Source organism: Orcinus orca, chromosome 8 (genome assembly GCF_937001465.1).
Source record: "Orcinus orca chromosome 8, mOrcOrc1.1, whole genome shotgun sequence".
In the NCBI taxonomy this organism is placed as follows: Eukaryota; Metazoa; Chordata; class Mammalia; order Artiodactyla; family Delphinidae; genus Orcinus; species Orcinus orca.
Genome location: NC_064566.1, coordinates 6,523,521 through 6,549,133, shown reverse-complemented (window position 1 = coordinate 6,549,133; position 25,613 = coordinate 6,523,521). Strand labels below are relative to the sequence as shown.

The 25,613-nt window shown below is 52.6% G+C and overlaps 2 protein-coding genes across 3 annotated transcripts; one reads left to right on the top strand and one right to left on the bottom strand.

Annotated features, from left to right (window-relative positions):
* Window positions 1-448: 448 nt before the first annotated feature.
* GAL3ST3 (galactose-3-O-sulfotransferase 3) lies at window positions 449-8,340 on the bottom strand. The gene is made up of 3 exons (XM_004264393.1): window positions 8,141-8,340; window positions 4,492-4,725; window positions 449-2,169 (listed from the first exon to the last, which is right to left on the bottom strand). The coding sequence occupies exons 2-3, from the start codon at window positions 4,611-4,613 to the stop codon at window positions 1,008-1,010; spliced, it is 1,284 nt and encodes a 427-aa protein (XP_004264441.1). The 5' UTR covers window positions 4,614-4,725; window positions 8,141-8,340; the 3' UTR covers window positions 449-1,007.
* A 2,971-nt stretch (window positions 8,341-11,311) lies between these two features.
* On the top strand, window positions 11,312-25,052 carry SF3B2 (splicing factor 3b subunit 2). 2 transcript variants are annotated; one of them, XM_012537225.3, is made up of 22 exons: window positions 11,312-11,493; window positions 11,653-11,702; window positions 11,978-12,055; window positions 12,842-13,090; window positions 13,303-13,353; window positions 14,482-14,599; window positions 15,305-15,405; window positions 15,767-15,863; window positions 16,029-16,120; window positions 16,508-16,723; window positions 16,876-17,013; window positions 17,333-17,413; window positions 17,621-17,848; window positions 18,671-18,820; window positions 19,462-19,551; window positions 19,664-19,771; window positions 20,736-20,843; window positions 21,131-21,273; window positions 21,365-21,466; window positions 24,089-24,188; window positions 24,294-24,479; window positions 24,818-25,052. In XM_012537225.3, exons 1-22 carry the CDS (start codon window positions 11,361-11,363, stop codon window positions 24,887-24,889), a joined length of 2,691 nt encoding a protein of 896 aa, XP_012392679.1. In that variant the 5' UTR covers window positions 11,312-11,360; the 3' UTR covers window positions 24,890-25,052. The 2 variants fall into 2 exon arrangements, with proteins under 2 accessions (XP_012392679.1, XP_004264442.1); XM_004264394.4 differs by having other exon boundaries at window positions 11,313-11,493; window positions 11,656-11,702.
* Window positions 25,053-25,613: the final 561 nt, after the last annotated feature.

Genomic DNA, 25,613 nt, shown 5'->3' with positions numbered 1-25,613 from the left:
CAGGTAATCTCTTGATGAGCTTCTCTTGTTCTTTCTAGCCTCAGGCAGTCTTCTCTGGAATGAAGAGTGCTGACATCTTCCATTTATTGGGGGTTTTAGTTCTATAAAGCTCAAAAGATATTGTTATGTGTGTCCCTTGAGGTGAACCAGGACCTGCCCCAAGGCTGCACTATTGTTCTTGGCTCTCCTCCCTTGTCCCCGCATCCCCTCCTTTCCCTGATTAGAATCTGCCCTTTGGAACTCAGGGAAGGTCATGGAGGTGGGAGTCTGCATCCCCTACAAACAAGAAATGGGGGACATGAAAAGGCTTCTGTGCCAGGAGCCCTACAGGGTCCTGCTTGGTTTCACTGGGCCCCCATCCTCATGGTAACAGCCACACCTATTCTTGGGCATCTGCCTCATCCTCAAACGTGGGGAATCTGGCTTTTAATGAGTGACATGCAATCTGTACATTTTAAAATATTTTATTAAAAACAAGGAAAACCAACCAACCAAAAAGCTCAACCCAAGAACTCTGGGTTCTGGGGGTCTGGGAGCAGCTTAGGTCTGCGGGAAGGGTGGAACCTGGAAGACGGACAGTGTGCGGGGCCTCTGACCCCTGGCAGGAAGAGCAAGAGCCGGGGAGGCTGACAGGCAGCGCAGCCTTCCCCAGGGCTCAGCCCCTTTCTGTGGCATGGGCTCATCCACTTGGGGAAGACAGGTGGGAGTCCTCAATCCCCATAAAAAGGCAGGGTGGGCGGTTCTGCACGGGTCTCAGACCTCTTGGCAAAGCCACCAACCAGTTAGGACGGAGGAGAGGGTGGCCCGGGGCTCGATCGGGCCTAACAGCACCCTCCCCGAAGGCGGGGTTCAGCTCCCCCTCGGGAGATGGGCTCAGACAGGGAGCTGCGCCCCCAAGTACTGCTGCAGCCCCTCTCAGGAGAAAGGGCCCCGATGGGGTGGGACCTGGAGGCAGCCCTAGGCAAGATCCTGGTGGGCAGGGCAGGGTCCGGACTCCCATCCGGAGCTCAGTGGCCCCGGGGCAGCGCCCGGATGGGCCGAGGAGGGGGATTGTCCAGGACCGGTTCGGGCCGGGGGCGCACGCCACCTCGGCGCTTCTGCTTGCGCAGCAGGTAGCTCGAGTACTGCACCTCGGGCATGGCCAGCTTGAGGCAGGCCTCGGTGGCCGGGCCGGCGCGGCCGCTGGGCAGGTCGTAGCCCATGATGTCCACCTTGCGGCTGGGCTGCCAGGGCTGCAGCTGCTTGGTGCGGATCTGCGCCGCAGGCCGCAGCACAGGCTCCTCACCAAAGCAGCGCCGCAGCAGGCGCTCTCGGGCCTCTCGCAACTCGCGCGCCTCGCGCTCCACGCAGGCGCGGCCGGCGAGCGCCACGCGGCGCCAGAAGGTGGCATTGAAGTGGTCGTAGAGGCCGGCGTCGAGCGCGTTCCAGGCGCGCGCGGCCCGCGCGAGAGCCGCGGGGATGGCGGCGAGGCGCGAGCTGGCGGCGCGCGCGTTGAGCCTGGCGTAGAGCACGTCGTCTAGGTCCCAGGCCAGCAGGCGCCGCAGCAGCACGAGCGACTCGTCGAAGTACTCGGCGATCATGACGAGCGAGAAGACCTCCTCCACCTGGCGGATGAGGCCCGCCAGGTAGGCGTCGTCGTCGCGCGGGCTGCGCTCGTTGTCGCCGCCCAGGTCGTAGGCCAGCGTGTTGTGCGCGAACATGGCGAAGTGCTCGCCCGCGCGGTAGTAGGCCTCGGGCGCGCTCAGGAAGGCCTCGAGCGACGCGTTGGGCACGCGCCGGAAGGCGGGGCAGTACTGGTTGTAGTAGCTGAAGAGCGACTCGAACATGGCGGCCGGCTCGCGCAGGATGGTGACGTAGACGGTGCCCGGGGGCATGAGGCGCTGCAGCTCCGCGCGGTCGAAGCGCAGGTGGCTGGCCAGCATGTGCGGTGGCCGCGTGGCCGGGTGCACGAAGTGCGCCGAGAAGTTGCGCGGGTAGCAGAACTGGTGCTCGCAGCTCGGGTGTGGCAGGGCCACGGTCAGGTTGTGGCGCTCGGCGAAGCGGAACAGGATGTTCTGCACTGTCGTGCCCGCAGTCTTGTGCGTCTTCAGAAAGGCTACGGTCATGTGCTTGGGGCGCGGCGGAGAGTCCTGCAGAGGCGGGCAGCTCTGAGGGAACAGCTTGGGGTACCTGCAGGGTTCAGGGGGTGTGCAGGGAGGAGGAAGTGAGAAGGGTGCGGCTTGACCCTGCTTCTCCCCAAGGATGGTGGGGATGGGCCAGGGCTCATCCTGGGCTTTACCCACAGAACAGTAGAGGCGTATGGTGGGCAGCCTCTAAGATGACCCCCGTGATCCCTGCTGACCTCCTGGCATTCACGCTCTTGTGTATTTCCCTTCTCTTGAATATGAGTGGGACTTATTGATGCCTCTTAGGGAGTAGAACAGGGCGGAAATAGTGGGATGTCACTTGTGAGATTACATTATAAAAAGATTATGTTTTCTGTCTTGGTATCTTTCACTCTCTCTAGGGCAGCTCATGCAGGGGACAAGGAGGTACCAGGTGGGAACAGTCCCCAAGGAACGAGGCCCTCAGTCCATCAGCCTGCTTGAAGAGCTGAAGGCTCCGCCACCAACCACTTGAATGGGCTTATAAGTGGAGCCCTTCCAATCAAGGCTTCAGATGAGACTGCATCCCCAGCAGCCAACTTGATTGCAACTCCGTGAAAGACCTTGAGCCAGAGGTATGCAGCTAGGGCACACCTGGGTTCCTGACCCACAGGAGTGACATAATAAATGTTTAATGTTTTCAGCTGCTAAGTTTTGAGGTAACTTCGTTACACATAAAAGATAACACAAGGACAAAGGCCCTTGGAGATCCTTGAGGAATTCCACTTCACAGATGTACCAACTGAGGAACAGAAGGAGAAAAATCATTTCTATAAGTTTGGCAACTCAGATTAAGTCACCAAATCCTCTTGCTCTCTGTCTTCTTTCCACTGGCTACTCACATTGTAGGTGAGTGGCATGGGCTTTGAAGGAACCTGTTGTTATGTGATTCTGTTAAGTCCTCTGGAACCTTATTCATTTATTCAAGTAGTATTTTTTTAAAGCATCTACTATGTGCCAGGTACCGTTCTAGGCTCAAGAAATATGATAGTATAAAAAACATAATAATCCTAGCCTTCATGAAGCTTTCATTTCTGTTTCCTCATTCCTGAAACAAGGGCCTTCGGGATTACAGGTGACCTGTGAGTTCCCTTCAGACTTTGAGTCACTCTCCTGTTTCTTTTCTGCCATCCTCAGCGTCATGTAACAAGGACAACTCTAAGCAGCTTTGAGAATACCATTGAGACTTCCTATCAGTGGCTGGTTTGGGTTCAGGATAACATCTGCATGGATGCTCCTGAAGACCAGCAAATCATCTGGCAAGAGGGACGGGGCCCATTCACACTGTTCTCATGGGCAGACCATGTAGCACATGGTGAAATTGAGGCCCTGAGGGGGTGCAAGGATTCACTGGGTTCACAGTGAGCCAGGAGCAGGGTCAGGGTTGCTACTAGTCATCACATGGTATCCTGTATCAGGGTGACTGGCTGGGTCACACATACATCATTCCCATTTCATAGATGAGCAAATGGGCTCAGAGAAGTGAGGAGGCTTGGCCAGCACAACAGTAGTGAGAAGTTGTTTGCACTTCTCTGGGGGTGTGTGGCTGAAACACACTGTCTCCATCTTGTCAGCTCCATCGTAGGGCCACAGTCCTACCCCCTCCCCTTTCTGCGAAACTGAGCTTTAGCCTACGAACAAGGGGTGCGTCCAAGCCCGATAAGCTCCCTGCCAACCTTTACGCTTGCCTTCATCCCATGTGAAAACTGCAAGAGTGTCTTTTGCTGATGCAGATGGTTAATGGCCATGAGACCCACCCCCCCGGGGGCGGGGAGGAACCTCGTCCTTCCCATCCACGCGGATGTGCTTCTCCCTAATAGTCAGATTCTGTTTTTAACTCTGGCCCCTTTAAACCCCCCTGTACCCCTTTCGGTGCCGCGGCGAATGCGGCAGAGGCCTCTGGATTGACTGTCCGATCGTTCTTTCCTGCCTGTATGTAAGTTACCCACAATAAACTTCATAGTTGCAGTTTATGGAGTCGCCCACTTCATTTTTTGGTCTTAAAGTTCCTTCTCACTTTGGAGAATATTCAACATCTCTGCCTTCTGACAGGGAGGCACTCAGAAGGAGATGCCGAGGGAAGACTCGAGCTGGAATAGAATCCCAGATTACTCACTCAACCCTTTCAGTGAAGTCCCTGCCCAGGGAGGTTGTGTGAATCTAAAGAGAATGTATGGAAAGCGCTTTCAGAACAGAGGGAAGGAGCAAAGCCCATCAGAAGATGGACTCTTCTGGCAGCTTTAAGGAACAAGGAGAGCTCCCGTCTGCTAACGCTAACCAGGCAGCTGACTTCTAGAGGACCCCAACTGCCGAGCCCCGCCCCCTCACCGAGGCCCCGCCCCCTTACCAGCTGAGCTGCGCCCCCTGGTGGATGAGGAGGCTTAAGGTGCTGCATCCTAGCACCAGCAGCAGGATTTTCCTGCGGCTCATCTTGGTGGCCTGCTGCAGGCGCTGGAGGATGGGTGGCATGATGGGGTACCCACCCCTGGACCAGCCAGGGCCTCACTATCCAGGACTGCCTTCGCCGGCACTCATGGGGGCTCCTGGGGCTCTGGTAGCAGGGCCAGTGTTCCTGTGAGGCCTGGCAGGAGAAGGAGGCAAACAGGTTTGTAGCAGGCAGAGAAGATGGGCTCCGAGCCCCAACAGGACTGCTGCAAAGGAGAGCTGCAAAGGGTGGGGTGAGCAGAGAGGCCAGGGAAGATCAGATTCCTACCTCCTGTTACCATGACCCTATCTCCACACTGCTCCAGATAACTTAGTCTTGGGTGGAATTACACGCTCTGGGGTCTGGCCAGCCCTTCAGGCTGTAGCCACTCCCTTCCTTGAGCCCTGTCTCTGCTTTTCTGCCTGCCCCTAATTGTCTTTGTCTCATGGCCATTTGTGTCTGTCTCCCCTGTAGATGTGCCTTAGCACCAGCACTTGGCTCAGGGCACAGAAGTCTCAATTCGGGGTTTCCTCTCCTCTAGGACTCCTTGCCTCATTGCCTCAGCCAACGAGTTGGTCTTGACTCCCCAGACGATGAGCTCCTCAGAAACACTGACCAGGTGTTCACTTTCTTGAGTCTCTGACATGAGGAAGAGGCTTTCTCTACATATTATACTACCACACACTTAATCCCATTTAATCCTCGCTGCAAGCCTAACATAGGTATTCCCATTTCACAGACAAGGAAACTGAGGCTCTAAGAGATGATGTCACTTGTCCGTGGTCATGCAGGTGGTATTAGCAGAGTCTGGATTCAGATCTGTTCCTTCCGGCTCCAAAGTCCATGACCTCAGACAGTATGTGTGCTGCTTCTACAGAGAACTGATTTCCCCATCCCTGCCCTGGACTCTGGCAATCCTGCATGCTTCTGAGCCCCGAGGGCGCAAGACCAATCAATCCACGAGGGAAAGAAAGGAGGACTTGAAATCCTGGAACCCTATCTGGATTCCATCCCCAGACACCTGAAACCCTGGCCACCTCATCAGACGATTGCAGTGAGAGGTGCCTGGCCAAGGGAGGGGGGAGGGGAATACAGAGCTTGCTCTGCTGAGACTCTCCAGGAGAGGTGGGCCTCTATCCCAGCTGAGCGGCAGCAGTGAGAGGCAGGAGAAGGGCCTGGTTTCTGGTCAGTTACCCATCCCCACATGATTGTCTTGGGTCAAGGGCAGCTCCAGGGGAAAGTCAGCTTCAGTAGCAATGACTGCCCCCCAGTTAGGGTGGGCTCTCTGTCTCAGCAGCCTCAGTCTCCAGGTTCAGGTTTGGCTTCATCCTCGCACACACCCGTCTCCAAAGGGGAGGGGGAGCCTGGAACGTTATGGGCATGTGCATGTGTGTGGAACTAGGACACCTCAGTCCCAGGAGGGTTGAGGTAATGGTAAAACTCTTTTGACCATGACCTTCCCCTAGGCCCCTGCACTTGGCTTCCAATCCTTCTCCTTTAGCCCCCCCTTCCCCCAATTAATCCTGGATTACATTTAAACCTGTTTGGGTGGAAAGGTGTACTGGTTACGCCTTTCCCTTCTCTCCAGTTCCCATCACCTGATTTCCTCCACCCCTGCAGATAGCCTTAATCCTCCCGGAGCCAAGGGGTATGAAAGGTCCAGCCACAGAGGGCAACCAAGCTAAGGTCCCTCTGTCTTCAAGGATGGCTAGGGCAGAGGAGGGCTGGCGCTGCCCACGTGAGGCTGCCGGCAGGAGGGAGCCACAGCCAAGGCCCTCTCGAGATGCACACCTTCTTTCCCTGTCACTTATCCTGCCTAGAGGACTTGGTGACCAGGCAGGAGTTTCCCAAGGGGGCCAAGTGGAGGGCCAGCCTACTCCCATCTTTGCTCAACTCACTGAAACCACCCTATTTTTCAGTGGCCTCTGGGTCAGCCAAGGAGAGGTCAAGCCTGGAGAGAGCTGCAGTGGGACTTTCCCTGGGAGACGCTTCAGCCAGGCCATATAGAGAAGGGTGATGGGGTGCTTGGTAGCCCCCTCCATCCCACTCCCCTCCATGGCTTAGCCCTGGGCAGCCAGCCAGACCCCAGTCTGAGGCCCACTGGGTACAGGGTATCATCACCACAAGAATCCCCTGGACACCAGCCCTCCAAGGTGGGCACCAGCTTCTGCGTGTTCCCGGTCAATGACTGGATGCTCACCGCCTTCACATACAGCCTGGTCCGTTTCTGAGCAGCCTTGGCTGTTCAGAAGTTCTCTCTGGGACAGCTGGGATCAGCCTGCCACTGGCGGCGCCCTCCTCCCCTTGTCCCCTTCCACCTCCCACTCTCATGGTTGCTAGTACTGCCCTGCTACACCACACGAACCGTTTTTTCTCCATGACAGACCTTCAGGTATTTCAAAGCAGTAACCCTGTCTCCGCTGGGTGGGCACTCGGCCAGGCTAAACATTCCAGGTCCCGAGAGAGGGTGCTGCTCGGACACTGGAGGAGGCCTCCCTTCCCTTGGCAAGTTCACTCCGCGATGCCTATTCTGGAGATGGAGTCAGGTCACTGGCACCCAGGAAGGGGGCCACCTGGGGCTGGGTTTCTCTTTGTAACCTCCAGGGCGGTGTGGGGTGGGCGGCAGTCTGCTGGGGCCAGAATTTAGAGCAACAGCCCTGGCTCCTGCCCCTCACATGTTTCAGACTACTCCCTGGCAACCCCGGTGCCTTCTCTGTGGAGACAGAGTTTCCCTCAGTCGTCCGAGACAAGTCAGGGTGCCCAGCCTCATCAGAAAATCAGTGCTAATTTTAGTCAGAACAATCAACCTCAGGCTGCTGCCTGGTTTTGCAAATTGCTTTCCTTTCTCCAGGGAACCAAAGAAGAAATGGTTTAGCTAGCCAAAGCTTTGCAAACCAGCCTGGATGCCCACCCACTCCCACATAAGCCCTTTGCTCTCTCCCTGTAAGCTCTAGGGCTGATATTGGTGCCTTTGGAGGAGGGGGGGGGGCACCCTGGCCTGGACCACCCGCATCTGACCATCGGATGACCTGGAGACTCTATCCTTACCTGAGGATGGCACAGCCCACTGTGTAGGGCAACTGCCCAGTGCACTAAAGAGGAAAGGGCCAAGGGCTGAGCGGGCTGCAAATTAGTGGCCCAGGAGATCAAATATTTTTCAACCTTCCTCTTTTCCTTCCTTTCTTCCCCCCCAACCCCCGGCCTGCGCCAGGTCAGCCCCCCCTCCTCCAGTCCCCTCTCCCTGTCATCCACCCCCACGTCATCCCTGCCTCTGAATTCCCTTCATCCTCCTCTCTTCATCACTACTGCCCACCCTCCCAGCCCCCATTCCCTCAATTGCATCCCAGCCTCCCCCAGGGGTCGGTCACTGGGATCTGGTCCCCATAAGGGATAGGCCAGATTCTCTCTCTCACCCGCGTCCTCTCCTGCTCTGCAGGGGGCCAAGAGCCCGCCTCCTCATGCTCTTCGGGGACTGGCCCCCACGGCACCCTCCCGCCCAGCCGGCATCCCCCATCCTGGTCCGGTCCACCCCCGCGCCTCCAGCCCCAGGCCGTCCCGCTGCAGTACTTACGCTGAGCGAGCTCTGCTTTGACCCGGGTTGAGGGTGGTCGCCGCTACCTCCCAACCTTGGCCGCGAAATCCGCTGAGGGTCCGAGGGCGCTGGGGGCCCTGCGAGCAGAGTGCTTGGTCGCTCGCCTCTCCGCGCCTGGATGGGATCAGGTGGCAGCGTCAGCTCAGCTCCGCTGCTCTTGGCTCTGCCCGCCGCCCGCCCCCCATCGCACACCGGAGGCGGAGGCGGGGCGGGGGCGGGGGCCGGCGAGCAGGGGAGGGGGAGGGGAAGAGGAGTGGGAAGGGGAGGGGGCAGCCCTGACTCGCAGGATCCCCAAGAACACTCTCCGAGTGGCGTCTTCGCATGCGGGCATCTTCCCTGGGCAGCCTTTGCAGAGTCTGGACACCAAGGTGGCCAGCTGCTTGCCCTCACTCTACAGGAGGGGAAACTGAGGCCTGGACGGTATCTGGATACTCCGGCTTTGCTGGGCCCCACTGGTCACCCTTGGGCGGGGTAGGCCCTGGGAGAGTTAGAGACACAGGTACATGTACAAGTACCTACATGGTTTCCCCCCATCCCCTTCTCCTCTTTCCACCTCCAGCAGAGAAATACCCTCCAGCCTGGGGTCTGGTCCCATCTGTCCTCACACCCCTAGGGACCCTTTCCTTTCCAGCCCCTGCTGCTGACTCACTCCTACTCTGCACCGGGAGTCCAGATCCACTCACTCTTGGCCAGAACTGTAGTGGGCCCGGGACCCCTGCCTAGGCACTTGTGTGCTGGGAATCAGAGAACCCAAGTTCAACCCGGGTTGAACTTAAGTTCCGGAGTCAAGAGGCAACTTCCTGGGCCTGGATGCTTCCAGCTCTACAATAGGGAGCTGTTCTTGGAGCTGTTCTCAGGCTGCAGAGATGATACATGTGAAGGCTCTGTGTGAACTCTGTGTGAGGATCCTGAATTTTCTACTGCCTTCTTTGTCCTTAGCTCCAGCCACCTGGGAGCCAAGCAGCAGCAGCTCCCAAAGTCGTACCAGACACCAAGAGCCCCAGCCGCACATTTAGTTATGTGGTTCTCAGGAACCCCTGCTTTCTCCTGCCTTCCTGGCCTGGTATGGCAAGGATCCTGGAGCTGGGGTAGCCACCCCAAACTGGGACCTTGCCTGGTATGGGAAGGAGGGAACTGGATTCCGTGCTAGACCCACACAGATAGGTATCGTGTGAGGGTCCTTGTTAAGGAGAAGGGAATGGGGACTCTCAGAGTCAAGAGAACTGCTTGTGGTCCCAGTTTGACCCCTTGGGGACATCAGTGTCTCTCTGCCCCTCAGTCTTCCCTTCCGCACAACTGGAGGAGGGTCATATCCTGCCTGGGTCCCAGGGCTGTTGGGAGAAAATGAGGCCCCAATTGGCCTGTCCTTTTCTGGCCCTGGCTACATTGCATCTTCACCCATCGGCCCTTAGTTTATCCTGCCTCAGAGACCCCCAACCTCTTCCCTAGCACATACACATGCTTTGGGGCCTTTGGCCTCAGATGACCTGCAGTGGCTCTCCAGTTACAGGGAGCAGAAAGACACTTCCTCTGGGTCAGGAATGGTGCTGCCTGAGTGGGCTGACAAGCTGGAGGGGAGGGCACTGCTGTTCTTTCTTCTGTCCTTTCTGGGTTTGGCTTCTCCTCTGGGAGTGTCAGGAGACTGGGATGGTGGTAGTGATGAAAAGGGGAAGGTCCAGGTTTGGGTGGGAGCAAAGAGAATTTCCTAGCCTGGGTTAGGATGTGAGCAACCTTCCTGGTCCAGTCCTTTTCTTTGTCTCTCCTAAATCTCACCTTCCCTGGACCTGACATCCCATTCTTTTTTCCCTGCTCCCAGCTACTCCTCTGTTGGGGGTGGTTGGTGAAATAGAGCATGCTAGAGAGAAGATCTGAAAGATGTGGGTGTCAGGGGGAAAGGAGACCATTCTGAGGTTCCCAGCTCTCTCACCCAACACACACACACTCACACAGGACGGGAGCCTGGCTGTCAGTGAGAGAGCAGAGCTAGAATGGGAGAGGGACCTCACAGCTAGTGGCAGAGGGGGGAAGGTTAACCGAATTGACTGGTCAGGACAGGGAGAAGTAGAAGGTGGGCAAGCATGGGGCACCCGCCCATCCCTCCCTCAGGGGCACAGGCCACTGGTGAGGTAGGGGAGCAGCAGACAGGGTCAGCTGCAATGGTAGGCTGGTGGGGATGAGGGAAGAAAAGGTCCTGAGTTTATTTTCTTTATTTTTTTTGGCTGCGCCGTGAGGCCTGTGGGGTCTTAGTTCCCTGACCAGGGATGGCACTGAGTCCTAGCCACTGGACAGCCAGGGAATCCACTGAGTTATTTTCAAGACTAAAAAATACCCAAATCCTGTAGCCAGAAAGACTGTTACATTTGTTTTGTTTTGTTTTTTTCAGTAATCATTTATTGATCGCCTCCTTAACGCCAGGTACTGCGAGCCAGTAAAAACTCCTGTCTTGGAGTTGGAAAGTGCGGAGAAAGGGCAAGAAAGAATTCAAAACAAATGGTGGAGGTTTCGACGTGTTACGGGCACTCCAGGGTAGGAAAGGCGGGAGACAGCTTAGAGGAGATGACATTTGAGCCGGCCAGGAAGGTGGAAAAAGGGGCTTTAGTGTGGCCCTTCCCCCAGGTCGGCAGCTGGAGCTCAGCCGGGAGGGCCCACTTCGCTCCCGGCTCCGATCCCCTTTCAGCCCATTCATCCATGCCTGGGCCGGGGGTGGGCGGGCAGACAATCAGACACTGTTTTATCACAGGCATCGGCTGCAACCTCCCGCTTGGCGCCCACAGCGCGCGGCCGCCGGGGGAACGAGTCCTCCCGGAACGTAAGCGTCCGGGCCTCTCACGCCCGACCAGGGAGTCGGGCCGGAAGGCGGGAGGTCAGTGCTGCGACCCGTGAGACGATGAAAGCACGCCCTCCGGGCAGGTCCATCTTTCCCCGCAGCCCCGCCCCAGCTCCGGCCCCCAGTGTTCCCGGTGCCGTGGCCGGCCACTGTTCTCCCCTCCCGGCTTTTGACCCTCAGAGACCGTGACCTGCGCACTACAACTCCCAGAAGGCTTCGCGACCAGGCCGCTTAGCACCATTGGAGAACGGCAGGGGGTGGGCCCTAATCGGAAAGGCCTAACAACCCTTGAGCGCTGCCGGAAGTTCCGGGAAGTGGGCTGGGAGGCTGGCCCGAGCTTCCGGGTTGGTCGCGCGCCTTCCTGCGGCTAAGATGGCGGCCGAGCATCCCGAACCCCCTAAAGGGGAGTTGCAGCTGCCGCCGCCGCCGCCCCCTGGGCACTATGGTGCCTGGGCTGCCCAGGAGCTTCAGGCCAAATTAGCAGAGATCGGAGCTCCGATCCAGGGTGAGGAGCACGGGAGGTCAAGAGCGGGAAAGTGCAGGCCTGCGGGGAAGCGGAGCTGGTTACCCCGGAGACTCGGGGGCGGAGGTGGAGGCTGGCCGTGGGGGCCTGACTTGGGCCTGCTCCGCCTGACCTACCCCATTGATCCTGTGCTTTGCCCAGCAGGGACTCGCGAGGAGCTGGTGGAGCGGCTGCAGACCTACACCCGCCAGGTAAGTGTTGGTGGCGGGACATCAGGGTAGGCCGAGCTTTTCGAGGAGGCATTAATGATCCCTCACAACTCGGTCTTCGTTCTTAACGTATCTCCGTACAGCAAGTGGGGTCTTGCTCTTTTTGCCTCTTCTTGCCTGCTCAGATATATCGGTATACCTGAGAGTCCAGTCCGAGCTCTGGCAGACAGGCTCTGGGTAAATTTTGTTGAACAGAGCGAATGTTGTTCAGTGGAAGAACTCCTTTTGGGCTGACTCAGAGTCCTTCTCTTTGTCAGACTGGCATCGTCCTGAATCGGCCCGTTCTGAGAGGTGAAGATGGGGACAAAGCTGCTCCCCCTCCTATGTCAGCTCAGGTAAGGAGATTGTCCGGCTTGATAAGATCCGTTTCTACTCACAGTAGCCCATCCTCTCACATGGAATGTACGGGAGGGATGCAACTAGCCGATTGGGCAGGGAGGTACTGTGATGACAGTATTGGGAACTCTTCAATTCTCCCTTGGTCCTGATCCTTGCCTCTTTCCTCGGTGTCAGCTCCTCCAGATATTACATGTCATTTAAGATTCAGCTTAAATATCTGGAAGCCTGATTTACTCCTCCCCCAGTGGAACGTAATCACCCTCTTCTCTGCCCTCCCAGCACACAGTTGCCATATTATTCAGTGAGAAACTAGGGCTTACTCCCTGATTTGATTTCATATTCTCTATATTTAGTGAGTCCTTGGGGGCACAGTGGCTCCAGCTCCTCTCAACTTCCATGTCTTTTCTGATCCAGGATTTGACTCTCTTTCTTTAGAGCAGTGGCTCTGACTTGGGGTCCAGGGACTTCTATGTGTGGGATGAGAAATTCTTAGATGGCCTTTTGAGGTGTCCCTGAATCTCCTGAAATTGTATGCAAAGTCTGTGTTCGTGATATTTTTCTGGAGAGCGAGTTGATAGCTTCCATTAGTTGGTGCCCCAGAGTTAACATTGCTATAGAGTATTCTCGATATCCTTGATACTGCTGTAGAGTATTCTTTTCTTGAGTGCAAGAATTATGCGTCATTTGACTTCACATCCCAGCACCTGGCTTATAGCAGTTCCCCAGCAAATGTCTGCAGTTAGATAAATGCTGCCTAGTTAACGGTCTTATTTTCCCCACAGCTCTCTGGGATTCCCATGCCACCCCCCCCAATGGGACTCCCTCCTCTGCAACCTCCTCCGCCACCCCCACCACCCCCACCGGGCCTTGGCCTTGGCTTTCCTATGGCAGTTGGACCCCGCCCACCAAACCTGGGGCCCCCTCCTCCTCTCCGGGTGGGCGATCCCGTGGCGCTGTCAGAGGAAGAGCGGCTAAAGCTGGCGCAGCAGCAGGCGGCGTTGCTGATGCAGCAGGAGGAGCGTGCCAAGCAGGTAGGGCAGGTGGCGGCCTGAGCCTGGATCTCATCAGGGTCCCGAAAGGGGAGTGGAGCCTCAGAGAGAGCCGGATCCTGGGGCCAAGGCTTCTGGGAAGGTCTGAACCAAAGACTTGGGCCCTAGGCTGGAAGAGGACGCCAGGAAGCAGAGTTGTGGCAGACTGGCCTGTGGGGTATTGGTGCCGGTATGAGCTTGTTTTCTTTTTTAAGCAGGGAGATCATTCACTGAAGGAACATGAACTTTTGGAGCAGCAGAAGCGGGTAATGCCTCCCTCATTCTAACCTTTGACCTCAGGGTCCAATTCGTTGTCTGTCACTTTTAGTGCTTAGTGTCTAAAACGAGAAGTACCATTCAAGTTCTCCATGGAGGGAATTCCCTGGCGGTCCAGTGGTTAGGACTCTGCGCTTCCACTGCTGGGAGCCTGGGTTCGATCCCTGGTGAGGGAACTAAGATCCTGCAAGACGCATGGTATGGCCACAAAAAAAAAAAAAAAAAAAGTTTTCCGTGGAGGTTACCTCATCCTCATCTAAGTTCCAGTATCTCCTAAATAATTCTCTCTTTCATGTAGCCCAAGGGTTGGTAAACTGTGGAGTACAGCCTGTTTTTGTATGGCCTGTGATGTAAGAATGGTCTTTATATTTTTGAAGGATCGTTTAAAAAAACACAACAAAAAACAAACGGAGAATACACAACAGAGTCTGTACAGACAGTCTGAAAAGGCTAAAATATTTACTGACTGGCCTATTACAGAAAAGGTTTCCTGATCCCTACTAGTCTTACATGATATCGTTTGAGGTACATTGGAGAGAACTCTGGGCTAATTTAGTTATTTGTATCAGATTTAGTTTAAACGTGATGGCTCTGAGTTAGGAAATGATACATAAGACATTCAGCCACAGAGACGCATTATATCAGTTGTTACCCCATACGTTACTCAGGAGTATTAGAAAATAAGCATTAACAGCAACAAATACGGAAATATTTACAGAGTACTGTCTTTGCCCAGATTGTGTTAGATCTTGAGGGGCAGGTACAAGAAAAGAATTCAGTGTTCCTTAGAAATAACTTAATCTCTTGGGGAAGAAAAATCTTGTTAAAAAACAGAAGGTAGTGTTTATTAAGTATTAAATTCTCTGTTAGGAACCAGAAGTTTCTCAGGGTTTTTACTGGTGTAATTTCCAGGGGTTTTCTTTTGTGGTGAGAGGGCTCCTTCACTTGGATCAATAGCCTGGAAGTGTGGGTGTGGCGAGGATGTCAGAACACGGGTGGTACCTGATTAATCAGTTCTCCTTGGGCCAGTTACCTGGCTGAAAGGCTGCATTTGCCAGGTGCTGCCTGCCCAATGGATTTCCAAAGCGGTGTCTCCAACTCCTACTTCCCTCTCATAGGCAGCTGTGTTACTGGAGCAGGAACGGCAGCAGGAGATTGCCAAGATGGGCACGCCAGTCCCTCGGCCCCCACAAGACATGGGCCAAATTGGTGTTCGCACTCCGCTGGGTCCTCGAGGTAAGACCGTGGAAATGGAAGGGAAGGGCAAGGAAGATGATGACAATTTTTAACTTAAGTATATATCACATAAAAAGGTGCACATATTGTAAGCGTACAGTTCAGTGAATTTTCACAAACTGAATACATCCATACAACTAGCACTTGGACCAAGAACCAAAACTACCAGCACCCTAGAAGCCCTGCACCCTTCTAGCCACCCCCTCTCCCAAGGGTAACCATTACCCTGACTTTGAAGCAAGGAAGGTAATTTTTATGTTTTGATTTTTTTTTCAAATCATTCTTTTTAAAAAAATTTAGTTATTTTATTTTTGGCTGCATTGGGCCTTCATTGCTGTGCATGGGCTTTCTCTAGTTGCGGCGAGTGGGGGCTACTCTCCTTTGCGGTGCGCAGGCTTCTCATTACATTGGCTTCTCTTTGTTGTGGAGCATGGGCTCTAGGCATGTGGGCCTCAGTAGTTGTGGCACGTGGGCTTAGTAGTTGTGGTTTGCGGGCTCTAGGGCACAGGCTCAGTAGTTGTGGCACACAGGCTTACTTGCTCTGTGGCACATGGGATCTTCCTGGACCAGGACTCGAACCCATGTCCCCTGCATTGGCAGGCGGATTCCCAACCACTGAGCCGCCAGGGAAGCCCCAAGGAAGGTAATTTTTAAAATGTGTGATTTGTCTTTTCTGACTTGAGATTTTGTTTTCTCTCCTCTCAGTGGCTGCTCCAGTGGGTCCCACTCCCACTGTCCTGCCTATGGGGGCCCCTGTTCCTCGGCCTCGTGGTCCCCCACCACCTCCTGGAGATGAGAACAGAGAGGTGAGATTGCTGATTTCCTCCTAGGGACAGGAGAGTGTGTTTTAGAAGGGGACTGTTTCTAGATTTTTTGAGAAGGATTCCAGAGAAGATGGGAGAACTTCTGGGGGTGGGGTTGGGTGCGGGGAGCCATATTTACTTAAAACATACTTAGGTAGGGCAGGAAGTAGGGTCTGGGAGACGTTTCTGGGGTAGGGTTCTGGGCTTCACTTTGAGGGATGCTGAGGGATGGTTGAATTCACTTGGTGTTGTCCCCTATCTGCTGTTCCCAACACCTGGCCAGCAGGCTTTCGAGTACAAGAGGTAGGAGTCGGAGGAAAAAGGGCACTGTGATCACCCCCTCTGCCTGGGTTGTCTCTGGCAGATGGATGACCCCTCTGTGGGCCCCAAGATCCCCCAGGCTTTGGAAAAGATCCTGCAGCTAAAGGAGAGCCGCCAGGAAGAGATGAACTCTCAGCAGGGTGAGTGTGTCACCGTGTCCCAAGGGCTGCAGGGACAGAGCCTGCAGAGCTGAAGCCAAGTTTGCTTCCCTCCTCCCTCCCCCGAGGAGGATTTGAGAGAGAAACTGGCTCTTGGTAAAGAGGGGTTACCGTGAAGAGACTGATGGCCTCCTTCCTCCCTTACAGACGAAGAGGAAATGGAGACAGATACTCGCTCGTCCCTGGGCCACTCGGCGTCAGAGACTGAGGAGGACACAGTGTCCATATCTAAAAAAGAGGTATGGATGGAGCTGGATCTGGAAGGGATGTCAGAGAGAGGGTTTGGGCCCTAAAATAACCCCTGTTCTAAGTGTTCAATAAGCAGTAGCTGCTGTCTCTTGCCAGTTCTTTGTCCAAAGCGTCTTACAGGTATTTTTTATTCAATTGGCTAAATCCTTTGAGTTCTGAGTGTGATGCCTGCCTCCATTTTAGAGCTGAAATAACTGAGGTTCTGAGAGATGCAGTAATGTACTCAGAGGCACACAGCTTGAGAGGGGTAGAACTTTGTGGTCTGACTTCAAGGCCTCTTTTCTCAGTCACTTGGGGAAATTGGGTGAGATTGGCGGTTGGGAGGCAAGCATGGTGCTTGGATTGCCTGACCCAGTTGGTTTTCCATGTTTTGGCAGAAAAACCGGAAGCGTCGGAACCGAAAGAAGAAGAAAAAGCCCCAGCGGGTGCGGGGGGCATCATCTGAGAGCTCTGGGGACCGAGACAAAGAGTCAAGCCGCTCCCGTGGCTCTGACTCCCCAGCGGCTGATGTGGAAATTGAGTACGTGACTGAAGAGCCTGAAATTTATGAGCCCAACTTCATCTTCTTCAAGAGGATTTTTGAGGCTTTCAAGGTACAAGGAGGAGCGCCCTCGGAAGGGGCAGAGCTAGCAGAGTAGGGGCAGGGATGGGGCAGGACGAGGTGAGGAGGGCACCTCTTCAGTGCCAGGTTCAGGAACCGGGGAGGGGCCCAGGGCTGGGGTTTCCATGCTGTCTGCCTCCTCAGCTCACTGATGACGTGAAGAAGGAGAAGGAGAAGGAGCCAGAGAAACTTGACAAACTGGAGAACTCTGCGGCCCCCAAGAAGAAGGGCTTTGAGGAGGAGCACAAGGACAGCGATGATGATAGCAGTGATGACGAGCAGGTGAGGCCCACGCTCTCCTGTTGGGGAAACAAGGACTCTGGGGACAAGTAGCTGAGATGCATCCAGCGAGGGACCATGGGGAACTCTTGCAGGGGAGAAGTCCTTTGGTGGCTTTAGTTTCAGGGTAAGCTGGGCGGTCTGATTCACACCTAAGAATCCTGCTCACAAGAGATGATTGTTCTGGGACTTCCCTGGTGGTCCAGTGGTTAGGACTCCACACTTCCACTGCAGGGAGCACGGGTTCAATCCCAGGTTGGGGAAGTAAGATCCCGCAAGCCGTGCAGTGAGGCCAAGAAAAAGAAAAAATGTCCTGTTCTAGGAAAAGAAGCCAGAAGCCCCCAAGCTGTCCAAGAAGAAGCTGCGCCGAATGAATCGCTTCACTGTGGCTGAACTCAAGCAGGTGAGAGCTGAGACGCTCCATCAGGGCCTGGAGCCCAGCTGGGAGAGCACACGAGGAGCTCCCGGAACCTCTCAGGGGGTTTGCTCTCGGGGTGGGGAGGAGGGCTTTGAAGGAGGCCCGGGACGGGCCCTTTGAGGAAGAGCAAGCAAGCAAGCTTTAGATCTGAGAAGTTCAGGCTTTCCAGAGGGATGCTGCTGTGTTTTCTAGCTTGTGGCTCGGCCCGACGTTGTGGAGATGCATGACGTGACTGCGCAGGACCCCAAGCTCTTGGTTCACCTCAAGGCCACTCGGAATTCTGTGCCCGTGCCTCGCCACTGGTGTTTTAAGCGCAAGTACCTGCAGGGCAAACGAGGCATTGAGAAGCCCCCCTTCGAGCTACCCGACTTCATCAAACGCACAGGCATCCAGGAGATGCGGGAGGCCCTGCAGGAGAAGGTGAGGGCCTGGCTGGGGTTCAGATCTGCCCTGGGGGATCCACGTCCTTAGCAGCAACCGGCTTCAAAATTGCAGCTGGCTCCCAAAACCCACCTACACATTAATTGTCTGATTATTTATTCTTCAGTTTAGAAGTCAGCACTGCATGTCACACATGGCAGGGAGGGCAGGAGGGGAAGGACATCTCACAAAAGGCAGACCTCACCTGTATGCTCAGAGCTCGCTCTCTTGCCCCCGCTGAGACTTCCGGTTCTGTGCGGTTCGGTTTGCCCCTTTGTCTCCTTGTCCCCCTGCCTGCACTTTGCCAACTCTCTCATTTGCACACGGCGACTCCTCCCTCTGCAGGTTGCTGTGTCTGTAGTTCTCTGCCCCCTGTGTGAACCTGATGCACTTGTGGCTAGAAATGTATGGTGGTTGTGTAACTTCTTGAATTTAAAATTTTTAATTAAATACTCTCATTAGGTAATAGTTGCGTGTAGTGCACAAATTAAGGAGGTACCAAAGCACATGGTGAAAACTGCCTCCCAGTTAGATTCTAGTCACCTAGCTCTCTGCAGAGGCAACTGATGAGCTCAGTCTCTTGATCAGATGGCTTAAAAAATATTTGACCTAGACAGCTGAGGCTGATTGCATATGTTACATCTATTTTGTTCAGCGTGGATCATGTAATTTTGAGGGGCTTGAGCAGGAAGGATTTTGGTGACTTTTGGAATGAGCCAAATGAGGTTTCCCTCTGTCTCTTTTGGGAGTGGGGATTTAGACCTACCAAGAGTTGAACTTGGTGAATACCTTTTATGGTGTGTCTTCTGCCATGCCCCACAGGAAGAACAGAAAACCATGAAGTCAAAGATGCGCGAGAAGGTTCGGCCCAAGATGGGGAAGATCGACATTGACTACCAGAAACTGCATGACGCCTTCTTCAAGTGGCAGACCAAGCCAAAGCTGACCATCCACGGGGACCTGTACTACGAGGTCCGGGAGGGGGCGGGGAGGCAAGGCTGGGCCTTTGGGCATGGCTGTGTAACTCTTGGTCAAAAGGGGTTTGGAAGCTGGAAGCGGGTACGGGGCCCCTCCCCTCAGCCTTAGAGTTTGGAATGAGGTAGTTTTCTGAAAGAGAAATGCAGACTATGTCTTTGAGGTGATCATTGTTTATTGTGGGTGGTTCAGGAACAGAGGGGCCAAGGGCAGATGCTTTTAGGAAACGTTTAGTATTGAGGGTAGGAGAAAAGTATTTTTTTTCTGATGCTTGAAATAATTAATCACCATGATACCGTGCAGTTTTTGAAGTGGAAGGACCTTGGAGATCATCTTCTCGAACGTCCTCATTTAGCAGATGAGAAAGCCTGTCCTTAGATTTGGCCACGTTCTCATAGTGGGTTAGTGACTGCACTGGGAGTCTTGCCTTTCTCCCTACTTCCTGGCCTTTATTCCTTTCCCTACTCTAGCCAGGGAAAGAAGTGATGAGAATCAGAGTGGGAACTGGGTAGCCCTCAGTGGGACTTTGTGTCTGATGTGGATTGGGACATCTCGTCTTTGTTCTCACGTCCTCTTGCAATTGACCTCCCAGCGTGTGTCTGGTGTCCACAATACAGCATGCTTGGCTTTTTCCTCAGGGGAAGGAGTTTGAGACACGACTGAAGGAGAAGAAGCCAGGAGATCTGTCTGATGAGCTGAGGATTTCCTTGGGGATGCCAGTAGGACCAGTGAGTGCCAGTTATCTGACTGGGAAAGTAGAGAAGGGGTTGGGAATTGGGGCAGGAGAGAGACAAGGGGATAGGGTTGGGCAGATGGTATCCTGTCCTCTTTTTCCTGCAGAATGCCCACAAGGTCCCTCCCCCGTGGCTGATTGCCATGCAGCGATATGGACCACCCCCGTCGTACCCCAACCTGAAAATCCCTGGGCTGAACTCGCCTATCCCCGAGGTGAGTACTGTCCTTTCTTTCATTCTTAGCTGGCTCTACATTTTTTTTTTTTGGCGGTATGCAGGCCTCTCCCGTTGCGGAGCACAAGCTCCGGACGCGCAGGCTCAGCGGCCATGGCTCACGGGCCCAGCCTCTCCGTGGCATGTGGGATCTTCCCAGACTGGGGCACGAACCCGTGTCCTCTGCATCAGCAGGCGGACTCTCAACCACTGCGCCACCAGGGAAGCCCTGGCTCTACTTTTTAACTAGAGGATGATTTTCTTTTCCCTTTTCTCATTCTACCATGGGTCCTTTTTTTTTTTTTTTTAAAGGAGTAATGGTTTTTGTTTTAAAAAAGAATCTGAGATGCTTGTCATAAAGTGGTCAATCAGAATTGACAAGTACAAAGATGAAAACACATCACCCACATTTCACCACTCAGAAATAACCAAATTTAATATCTGGTGAATGTGTTTCCAGATAATCTCTCTGATATTATCAGAGAGATAGACAGATATAATTTTATCTCAGGAATGGCATTGAACTTATTTTTATTTTTAAAATTTTTTTAAGGAAAGATTTATTAAAGTGAAAAAGAAGTAATTGTTAAACTTCAGATAAAAATTTCTGTCCCTTAAGAGTAATAGATTCTAAAAGCTTACCAAAGTTAGGAAAAATCAGTAAGAAGTTGGAGTAATGTTTTTTAAAGTGTATGTTTCAGTTTCAGATAGCATGGACTCTGCCACAAAGGCTGAAATTATTAGCATGCTTTCTGCTCCCATCTCCCCATCCTATTACCTCCAGATTTTTATTGTTTACTACTTTTGCTTTGTAATGCTTTATAAGATTTAATTCTTCTCTGAAATCATAATCTCCAGAGTTCCCAGGTGTTAGTTCTGTACTTTGGAGCATGACTTTTCTTTAGGGCTTCAGTGTTTCTTTTGGAGCATAGGAGTGGAACTGACTTGCTTTTCCTGTCTTGCAGAGCTGTTCCTTTGGGTACCATGCTGGTGGCTGGGGCAAACCCCCAGTAGATGAGACCGGGAAACCCCTCTATGGGGATGTGTTTGGAACCAATGCTGCTGAATTTCAGGTATGGGCCATGGCTGGCAAGCTTGGTCTTAGTTAAGGTTATGAAGTTCAGAGATAGTTGGTTTATAGCTTCATTAGCAGAGAGCTGTGTGTTCTGAAGTTTCAAAGTCTGAAAAAGGGACATATGTTTTCCTGAGATGTAATGCAAGCTCCCCACTAGCATATGAGCTCTTTGTCGGTAGTGATTATTGTCTATTTGTTTACTCTCATATCCCTCTGTTTACAACCGCTTGACACATAATAGGTATATAGTAAACATTTGTTGAATGAATGAGTGATGTCTTTCAGACCAAGACTGAGGAAGAAGAGATTGATCGGACCCCTTGGGGGGAGCTGGAGCCATCTGATGAAGAGTCTTCAGAAGAAGAGGAAGAGGAAGAAAGTGATGAAGATAAGCCAGATGAGACGGGCTTCATTACCCCTGCAGACAGGTGGGGGAAGCAGAGAGTCTGCCTCTCTGAAGTGGTATGTCTGTCTTTGGGGGCCTTGTCTTTACTCCAGAGCTTGTTCCTCTCTTCACAGTGGCCTCATCACTCCTGGAGGGTTCTCATCAGTGCCAGCTGGAATGGAGACCCCTGAACTCATTGAACTGAGGAAGAAGAAGATTGAGGAGGCGATGGATGGGTGAGGGAACCAGGGAGGGCTGAGAGGGGAGGATTTTCAGCCTCTAGGTGGACTGGCTGACTTTTTCTCCGGCCCCCCCCTTTTCCTTTTTAAACAATTATTGAACACTAGCTCTGTGCCAGGCACTGCTCTAGGCACTGGGACATCTGCAGTGAAAAAGTCAGGCGAGGTAAACAAGTGATCAGAGAACAAGATAATTTCAGATGTGGATAAGACGTGTAGCAAAGGAAACTGAGTAATAGGATGTAGAGGGATTTGGGTGGTGGGGAGGCCTTTGGGAAGGCTTATGGAGGAAGAGGTATTTGGGCTGAGAGCTGGGGCAGAAAGAACTGTAAGAGCAAGTAAAAGAACACTGGAAATGATAATAGACAATTCTTATTATTTAAATCTCTCTAAAAGACAATTGACCATTTAAACAAAAATAATAACCATGTAGTAGCCTTCCTTTTTGAAAGATACAGGATTCTAGGTTAACAGTGATTGTTTTTCTTTCATTACTTTAAAGATGTTGATTCAGTGTCTTCTTTCTTGCATCATTTCTGACAGGAAATCTGTCATCATCCTTCCTTTGTTCCTCTGTGCATTTGTGCCATTTTTCTCTGGCTCCTTTTAAGATTTTCTTTTTATCACTGTTTTGAACAGATTATGACATGCAGTGTAGTGCAGCATAGTAGTGTAGTTTTCTTCGTATTTCTTTCTTTTGTTAAAATGGTTTGGTGGGGTGTTTTTTCCCTTATTTTTCTGGCCATGCTGCATGGCTTGCAGGATCCTAGTTCCCCAACCTGGTGAAAGCCAGGAGTGAAAGCAGTGAAAGTGGCGAGTCCTAACCACTGGACTGCCAGGGAAGTCCCATCTTTTGTTTCTTTACTTGGGGTTTGTTAAGCATCTGGAATCTGTGCCTTTATAGTTTTTATTAATTTTGGAAAAATTCTGGCCATTATTTCTCCAAATATTTTCTCCTGTTCCCTTCTCTTTCTCCTCTCCTTTGGGAACTCCAATTATACATCTATTAGATTTCTTGAAGTTGACCTACAGCTCACCGATGCTCTGTTCATTTAAAAAATTTCTCATTTCTCTTTTTATTTCATTTTAGAAGTTTTCTATTCCTATGTCTTCAAGTTTGCTAATATTTTTTTCCACTATTTCTAATCTGACATTAATCCCATCCAGTGTAGTTTTCATCTCTAGAAGTGCGATTTGGGTCTTTTTATATCTCCTGTGTCTCTTATTTGACTTTTGAACATACGGAATCCAATTATAATAACATTTTAATGTACTTGCCTGATAATGCTAACATCTGTGCCAGTTCTGGGTTGATTTAAGTGGATTGATTGTTTTCCTCATTGAAGATTGTATTTTCATGCTTCTTTGCATATCTGGTAATTTTTGATTGGATGCCAGACTTTGTGAAATGTACCTTGTCAGGTCCAGAATACTTTCATAGTCCTATAAATCTTCTTTAGTTTTGTTCAAGGTTACAGTTAAGGTACTTGGAAACAGTTTGATTCTTTCAGGTCTTGCTTTTCAGGTTCATTAGGCAGGACTGAAGCAGCGCTCAGTCCTCTTCACTATTGAGGCACAAGACCCTATACTCTATCCAATATCCTGTTAATCAGGAGGTTTTTCAGTCTGGCTAGTGGGACTAGGCACTATTCCCAGTCCCGTGTGTAGAGCAGGCATGTATGATACCACTAATGCTAACGGGTGGTTCTTTCCCTGGCCTTGGTAGTCTCCATCCACACAGTACTCACCTGAGAACTTGAGGGGATTCTCTGTAGGTCTTTTGAGTTCTCGAGTCTCTGTGCTGCTTTCTCTTCGCCAGTTCTCTGTCCTGTGATCTCTAGTCACCGTAGTCTCTCTGCACTTTCAGCTTCATCCTTTCAACTCCTAGAGTCCTCTGGGCTCTACAGGAGTTCCCCTCTTTATTCTGTAGCCTGGAAACTCTCAGTGCAGTAGGATGGACAATTGAAGGAATCACCTCATTTGTTTCCTGTCTCTCAGGAGTCCTTCGTTGCTTCGTGTCCAGTGACTTGAAAACCACTGTTCCATATATTTTGCCCCTTTTTTGATAGTTTCAGGTGGGAGGGTAAATCTGGTCCCTGTTACTCCTTATCCAGAAGCAGAAGTCTCAAGTTTTGAGGAAGAAAAAGAAAGAAGGGTATTGGGGCTAGACTGTAGTGAGCAGGGATTAAGTACGGGACCAGACGATGAACCCTATAGGTCATGATAAAGAGTTTGGGTTTATTCAAACAATGATCAGAAGCCTCAAAGGGTTTTGAGCAAAGGAGTGACAGGATGTGAATTCCGTTTTTCCTTCTGGCTGCTTTGTGAGAATAGATTTTCACCTCTTCCAGGGGGAGGGGTGGGGATGAAGTCATGGTCTGGGTTGGTATTGGTAGATTTGCTGTTGTATTTCGAGTAGCATTCTTGAAACAGGTGGCACTTCTTCCTCCCATGGGTCTCCATGACTTGCAGAGGCAGCTTGGGCAGAATTTTTCCCCTGGGTATCTTGGAACCTCGCTGGGGAGCTCTGTGGGGATGCTGCCCTTACTCCTTTTGCTGTCCCTCCTGGAGACCCTTTTATCCTTTCCTTTTGGAGCTTGACCCCCTCGTCCTTTGCAGAAGTGAGACGCCTCAGCTGTTCACTGTGTTGCCAGAGAAGAGAACGGCCACTGTTGGGGGCGCCATGATGGGATCAACCCACATCTATGACATGTCCACGGTGAGCACTTGGAGGATACCGCTTTTGGGGGCTGGGAAGTGGGTCAGGAGCTAGGGCTTCTGAGCTTCCCCTTTGGAGATGACAAGGCTCTGATTCCTCTTCCAGGTTATGAGCCGGAAGGGCCCGGCCCCCGAGCTACAAGGTGTGGAAGTGGCCCTGGCACCCGAAGAGCTGGAGCTGGATCCCATGGCCATGACCCAGAAGTATGAGGAGCACGTGCGGGAGCAGCAGGCACAAGTGGAGAAAGAAGACTTCAGTGACATGGTGGCTGAGCACGCGGCCAAGCAGAAGGTGGGCGCGCACACAGGAGCCTGGCTTCGTGAGCGCCAGGGACCAGGGCCGCCTTTCTCAGTGGGCTGGTGTCCTCTAGTGGTGAGAGGGAGGGAGGACGCAGTGCCTGCTGCCCTGAGCTTCCTTGGGGTTGGGAACCTAGGAATCCTCCAGTGGGCTGCCCTCTTTAAGGATGATGAAACAGGCACAGGGAGGGGAGGGAACTCATCCAAGTCTGAGAATTCCAGTTTCAGTACTTTTTCCACAGACGTGTGTGGCTCTGTCAGGCTGCCCACTCTTTGTTTTGGGGATCAGCCGGTTGTTTAACCTGTTGTAACCTGTTTTGTTCTCTCCTACAGCAAAAGAAACGGAAAGCTCAGCCCCAGGACAGCCGTGGGGGCAGCAAGAAATACAAGGAGTTCAAATTTTAGGTCCCCTCACACACCTGGCCCTCCTTTCGGCCCTTTGCCTGGACACCTGGGCTTCTTCACATGTGGGTCCCCAAAAGCCAGCTCTCCTGCTCTTCCCAGGGGCTTGTTATTTCATGTTCTTATTTTAGACCTGTTTTGTAAATAAAGCTGTTTCCCAAGGAAAGAGATGAATATGTAACACTGCTCATCCTCGTTCATCTTGTTTTAGTCCCCTCCTGCAAAAGAACGGAAACAGCCATTTTCTACAACCTGAAGTTGCTCCAGTGGCTGGGGGCAGGCACTTGGATCAGATGTTGCAGTTGAGACTGGTGATGAAGCTAAAGCCACACTGAGATTGTGTGTTTTACCACTGCCTGCTTTTGTAGGAAGGCTCTGGGGGAGGGACCTCCAGGTCTGGTTTGACCTTACTGGTGTGTCCTTGGGGACTAAAAATAGCCAGCTTAGCGCCCTGGCTGGGCTGAGGAAGTACAGTGGGCTTGGGAAGTAGGCCAGGTCAGGCCTTCCTAATAGACCTTGTGGCCAAGCGTCCAACTCCTTACGTGGGAGAGAGCACAGCTCAAAGTCTGTATAGGTTGTCCTGAGTCCATGTGAGCCCCTGGGTGGTTTCATCAACAAGTCTCCAGGCTTTGGTGGGCGGGGGCTGCTTTCCCAGGTTCTAGTTCCCCTGTCCTGGGAGGTCTTTCTGACAGGCTAGACTACGTTGGACCAATGGTTCCAACAGGCA